The sequence below is a fragment of the Acanthisitta chloris genome, unplaced genomic scaffold (assembly GCF_000695815.1).
Source record: "Acanthisitta chloris isolate BGI_N310 unplaced genomic scaffold, ASM69581v1 scaffold42795, whole genome shotgun sequence".
Taxonomy (NCBI): domain Eukaryota; kingdom Metazoa; phylum Chordata; class Aves; order Passeriformes; family Acanthisittidae; genus Acanthisitta; species Acanthisitta chloris.
The window spans coordinates 14926-21035 of NW_008672796.1; the positions used below are offsets into that span (position 1 = coordinate 14926).

General features: G+C 40.2%; 1 protein-coding gene across 2 annotated transcripts in view; it reads left to right on the forward strand.

Annotated features, from left to right (window-relative positions):
- The first annotated feature begins 284 nt into the window (after positions 1-284).
- LOC103802194 (guanine nucleotide-binding protein subunit beta-4) overlaps positions 285-6110 on the forward strand; it is a 10565-nt gene continuing 4739 nt past the window's right edge. The window contains exons 1-3 of one of the 2 annotated variants that reach the window (XM_009074646.1): positions 285-384; positions 4594-4632; positions 5333-5439. In XM_009074646.1, the coding sequence (XP_009072894.1) occupies positions 328-384; positions 4594-4632; positions 5333-5439 (203 nt within the window). In that variant the 5' untranslated portion in view covers positions 285-327. The remainder of the gene's footprint in view (positions 385-4593; positions 4633-5332; positions 5440-6110) is intronic. The other variant, XM_009074647.1, reaches the window with a different exon arrangement.

Consider the following 6110-nt stretch of genomic DNA (forward strand, 5'->3'; position numbering starts at 1 on the left):
CCACAAAACAGGCTTCTAAAGTACAGTGGGTGGTTCTGTTGACAGTTGCTTCTATATTCAAAATAGACTTCACTTAATTCTGCTTTTCGTGGTAATTCATGAATTGAAATCATTTAGGTCTTGCCAAATCCATTAAGACAGTGCGCTAAGGGGAGTATCTGTGTGGAAACCTTTCTAAAGGCAGAGCAAATAAACGTATATATGGGTTTGTGGCGGGTTTTGTTTTGCTTTTTCAAGCGGAGAAAGTGATACTGAAACTTGTTTTTCTTCCCTCTTATGGGCAGGTTTTCTTCACCAGTGGAGTGTGAGAAATAGAGGCTGAAGAAGATGAGTGAGCTGGAACAGTTACGGCAGGAGGCAGAGCAGCTGCGAAACCAAATCAGAGTGAGAATTGCTAATTGCTTCTTTTTCATGATAAAGTTCCTCCTTTAAGGGAATAAACTGTGAAGATCACATCTATTGCTTGCTTCTGTTAAGTTGTGCAAAGCTTAAAATATTTTCAGAATATTTGTTTAAAAATCAGAAGAGCTATGGGATAGTGAAGTACATTTGTAATATTTCTTGAACAAAGTATTTTACTTTCTGTTGAAGTTTGCTGAGTTTTGTTACTAAGGGTGTATCTGTCTCTGCAAATTTTTTTATTTTGGATTTTTAAGAAAAAGGAGTAGCAAACTTGTAGAACCTATGCATGACAATCTGGGCTTAATTAAGGGTATTAGCAAACCTTGTGTCTGGGCTAAAAGTGACCTCTGTGCTGCCACTCTTGATAAGCATTGCAGGTCAGAGCATGGAGTGAGAGACCCTCCTGGGGTGGGTGTCATTCCTACAAGCCCCATTTATCTGCCTTCTGTTGAATTTATTTTTTTAAATGCTGATCCCCCCTGTATGTGCTATTTTTTTGTTGTTACCACTCACTGAAGATAAATAAAGTATGAGTTATCATTCCAAAGTCAGTTTACCAGAAGTCTGTTGCAACTGCTTCAGTGATGCAGTTTTCGCTAAAGTACAAAGTGTAATAAGGGCCTCCAAAGCCTGTTTATTTTTAATCAGAGTTTTCTAAGCATTCAGAAATCTGATTTAGATGGGAATGCCTTATTTGCAAACATAGCTATCAGTGAGGAGCACAGGTTTCTCGGAATATGTTGCATGCACAACGACTTTTTTTAGCATGGCATCTGCTGGCAGCAGTTGTTCTGTGGTGTCTCCTGCTTGGTGTGAGGCTGCTTGTTAGTGTCAGCCATGTGGGGAACACACTTGATGTGTTAGTAGTTGTGCTGGGGGCAAATGTTGCTTTCATGGCTGCTCATTCAGTGTCATCCCAGGAGAATTCTGTGTCCTGTCGCTTCCATTTCATATGCTATGGAGAGACAGGGGGATTAGTCAGTGCTGTGGCACTGGGTACCCCTTTCAGCAGCTCTGTAGCAGATACAAATAATTTTAGTTTAAAATACTTTTTCTTCAGTTTCAGCATTGCACAAATAAAAGATGTACATAATTCTTCAGTTCTTCTGTATAAAGGCTTTGTCATTACGTTACATTGGGGTGAGCCAGGTCTGTCTTTGGTCTTCGTAATCAGTCAGACTGGTTTGATGCAAAATTGTGTTGTGTGAAGAAAGAGCTACCAGACAAGTAAGAGAGCCAGACTGTGCTGCAGCAATGTTTGCTTCTTTGTTAAATTTTGGAGCATAAAAACCTGATTGGCCCTTTGTATAGTGACTCCATTTTGTGGCTTTAGGTTGATTTAACATTTCCTTTGTAACTCTGTCCCCCAGACTTGTAACTGGATCTGTCAGATGTGGCTGAGTAACCATGAGTAACTGTGGCTGATGCCACTGGAGTCTCTTGGCTCAGCAGTGCAGTGAGTGATTGCCTGAGTGCAGGGTTGGACACCTTATGCTTGATTGTAACTTCAGATTAACATGCAGTTAAAAATGCTCCTGATGACTTACTAATCAAGAAACTTTCTGACCAAATAATTCAGTTTCATATTTGTGTAGATGACTATGTATCATTGCACAGTTTTCCTTCTAAATATGTGTTTGGGATGGGTAGGAGGATAAGATACAGGATCTAAAAAACCACTTTTTAAAGTGTCTACAGTATCTACTGGGCTGGTAATTTTCAGGAATTGTTTTTGATGCACTCCTGAAAAGAGATGAGGTCACTAGCAGCCTTTGATGTTTTATATATAGCCTGTATTTTGCTCTCTTAGTTGTTTACAACTCTTGGGTTTTGTCTGATATTTCCTCTAACAATATAAGCACAAAATATCAGCTTTGTACTTAGAAGTTTGGTCCAGATAAGACTGTACCTAGCAGCTTCCTAAAATATACAAACTGTCACGTGTAGCGGTTGATTCCACAATAGACTTTTTTAGTCTGCAGTATTTTAGAAATATTTAATGTTTTTTAATTTATTTTTTTACAGTATGAAGGTGATGTGGGTACCTTTGCTTCTCCATGCAGTAGCTGCAGGCATAGCTCTGTTCTGTACACAGACTGTGGAGGGATAAACTAAGACTGCACAAAGTCTGAAACCTCATCGAATGTTAGACATCTGTCAGATGACTGAAGTTAATTCCTACTTCTGTCTATAATAAGTTTCCATGTGATATCTGTGTCCTCACTTTGAGAACTGAAATGGAGGATAATGAAGTTTTGGACACATTGCTTGCTTGGCACAGTGTCATTTCAAACAGAATGACATTGTGAACAAATAAGACACTATATTTAAGAAAAATACATGTAGTTTGGAGGGAAAGCTGCAATCTGAAGTGTGTGCTAGCAAGTCGTGAGGGCTGCACACTGATCAAGCAGATGGATTTTTCTCAGAAATTTTGCATTGTCTAAATGATCTGATTTAAAAAAATGCAGCTATATAGAGGAGCTTTTTCTGTCATGATGATGCACATGTAGAAATTACAGTTTCAGTGTAAGAATTAAAATGACCTGTTGAAACTCCCTTTTTCCTGCAACTTTGCCTGTAGTGTGGCAAGTATTAGACAGCCTCAAATGTAAGTGTTGCTAACAGCTCTTTCTTTAAGAGGAAAAGCTTTGTTTCATTCAGTCTGCATTCAGAATTCATTTTATGTTGCACCTCTTCAAGCATTGCAGCTAAACCAAACAAGTAAAGTCCTTTAAAATGTAGCGTGTTTCTTCCTGTGGATGTAATAAGTCCTGAGTGCTAAGGGATTTGCTGCTCTGGTATTTTAAACCCCTCCTGATTCCAGACGTCAACATTTTATAAATATTTCTACAGTTCAGACATTATAAAAATAAGTTGAGATGACTTAATCCACTCTCAGGCTTGCTTTTTGGGAGAAGAGCTATTAAGGGTGGTCAAAATAAACAGGCACTTAAGAAATGTTTAAAGTTGCAATGTCAAGTAACTCTCAGGCAAGAGCTGGAAACGTTTTTAAGACCCTGGTCTGAACGTGTTGGTGCAGTTCCAAAGTGTGTGAGTAAATGTTTCCGTTCCTCCTCTCAGAGAGGGCAGTGCCATCAGTGCAAAGATTGAGGGACACACACATCAGTGCTGAAGAGTCCCCCATTGTTTTGGGGAGGTTTGCTCAACTGCCAGGAGTTAGAGAGGGTTATGTGGGTGACCCTTCAGTATGGCTGTCAGTAGTTTGAACTTGTGCTACACAGCTCCTGCCAAATTTTCAGCCAATCTTAAACCTGAAGTTGCTGCTGACCATGTGCCTGTTTGTGGCGTCCCAGGAGAGGGGCCTGAGTTGCAGGAGTGCAGTGCAGTCACAGCTGTAACTAGAACCAGGTTGTACAGAATCAGAGTGGCAGACAAGGCTCAGTGGTGCTCACCTGTGTCAGGTGTTCACATAGAAATAATGTCTGTTTTCTAGGTTGAGTTGAATCATATGCAGAAAATAAATCATATGTCCATGCAGTCTGAAATAATGAAAAAAAAGACAATGTCTGCATGGAGAGCTGAGCACTTTCCACTCCTTGGAGTGAGTGAGGGTGTTAGTAGGTTATTTGTTTGCATCATTTTGTATCAACTGCAACATCAGCTTCAGCTGAGGTAATCCTGCTGCCTGTCCCATTCCCCAGATCCTGCCTCTTGGCTTTCATCCTGCCTCTCCTAAGGAGCACTGTCACACCTGTGATAGCAGTGATTAATGCAAGAGCCTGGTGTAGCACAGAGCTTGCTAATCATGTGTAATATGTGGTTGCTTTTCCAGGTGGATCAGTTCTTCCCTTGTGCTCAGCACACCCTGAGCAAGCACATCCAGCCCAGGGAAGGAGTACAGGGAAAAGGGTAGGCACTGGGACTTCAGGATGGCTCCAAACGCCTTTGAATCCCATAGTCTGTAGAAGGGGAGATTCAAAGGCTGCCAGGACATGGCCCTTCTTAAGTCCCTTTTCCTCCACTCCCCCTAGCTGTGTGCCAGTGCTTTAGATTTCCTGAACAATAAACAAGTCAGGGTTACAGGAGGCATATTGGCATGTGAGTTGTTGTTGGTGTGTGGCTTTCTGAGTGTGCTGAAGCTTAGCTCAAGAGTTATTTTTTCTTTAGACACTTCCTCAGTTAATGCTCAGTGTTGCCTTCTCAATTGAACTTGTTCTTTTGTTTTAGGATGCCAGGAAAGCATGTAGTGACACAACGCTCGCTCAGGTAAGGTCCTGATTCTTTGTATGGGATGTTACTTGATAGATAAAACAACAAACATAGCAGTTTATGACTGTAACATGTTCCTGTTTAGTAACTGAAAGAATAAAGTGAAAGAAGCCTTTGGAAATGTCCTGTGCGTTTATACAGTTATTCCAAACAAACACCCAAAAAAACAAGTAAACAAAACAGCCAAAGACCCCAACCTGTCAAAAAAAACCCCCCACCATCTTAATGGATCCTGCTTCCAGTTTACCTCCTTGTGTTTATTGTGGTCACTATATTTAGAAAGACTCCAGTAAATGTTTTTAGCAGTATTTTGGAAACAAAAGGATTTTGGACTGGAAGTTCTGCCATGCTTTAGAAAGTAACAGTGCAGTAAATTTTGGAGGATTTTCTTTCATTTGCTTTAATTGAGAACTTTCAAATTTGATAATCTGAGATAGGTTTTTAAAAATACTACTGTGTAATACTAACACTTGGTGAAGTTTCAGGTGTGTAGCCAGTGAAGTGTATTAGTCTCTGCTGTAAAATCTGTTTTTGTCAGTGTTGCAAAGACCTCATCCTGAGGGTGCACCACTGTCTTTCTTCTTCATGTTGTGTGCCAGTGTAGATCATATTCTATCAGAGTTCAAATGTATTTTTGTTATCTTGTCTATTAAAAATAGCTCTCAGTATCTCAGGGGTTTGTTTTATTTATTTTTAGATCACAACCAGTCTGGACTCAGTGGGTCGGATTCAGATGCGAACAAGGCGCACGCTGAGAGGTCACTTAGCCAAAATCTATGCTATGCACTGGGGATCTGACTCAAGGTTTGTACAAGTGAGCCTGACACCTGCACCTTCAGGGCAGGAATCACTGCCAGCTTCAGATTTCATGTCAGGTTTTTGGTTGTTAGTTGTAGTTTGCAACCTTAAAACCACTGAGGATTGCATAGACGTAGTACTTTGCTTGTTCTTACCACAGACATTTTGCCTTTTCCTTCTTCAGTTTTGAGTCTGTTTAAGCAGAGGAGAGCAGGTGGTGAGGCATGCTCTTGGAATGCTGGATGCTGCATTTCCCAAGATGTTGAATAATTATGTAACTTCTGGAATAGCAGATTTAAACTTCATGGACAAATTTTATTTCATTGAAAAAACCCATCCTTTTAGGGGGAAAAGTGACTTAGAATTTTGTTATGCTGCCTTTAGAGCAACTGACAGTCAGGTGTTCACAGTACCTCATGCTCTGCTCTGTGTCACATTGTCCCAAAAGGAAAACATCCAGAATCTGCTCTCGAGATTTATTTCACTTAATTTCTTACTTGCTTTTGTGTAACTGTATAGGTAGAATATTAATGTATAAATCATGAAAGCAGCTGTGGAGAGAGTTCACAAACTGTGTCTTCAGCAAGTTGGTTGTGTTCATTGCTAGTCATGGACATGTGGTTATTCAGTCAGGTAATATATAGATCTTCACAGACTTTTTCCAGCAAATGCTCTTT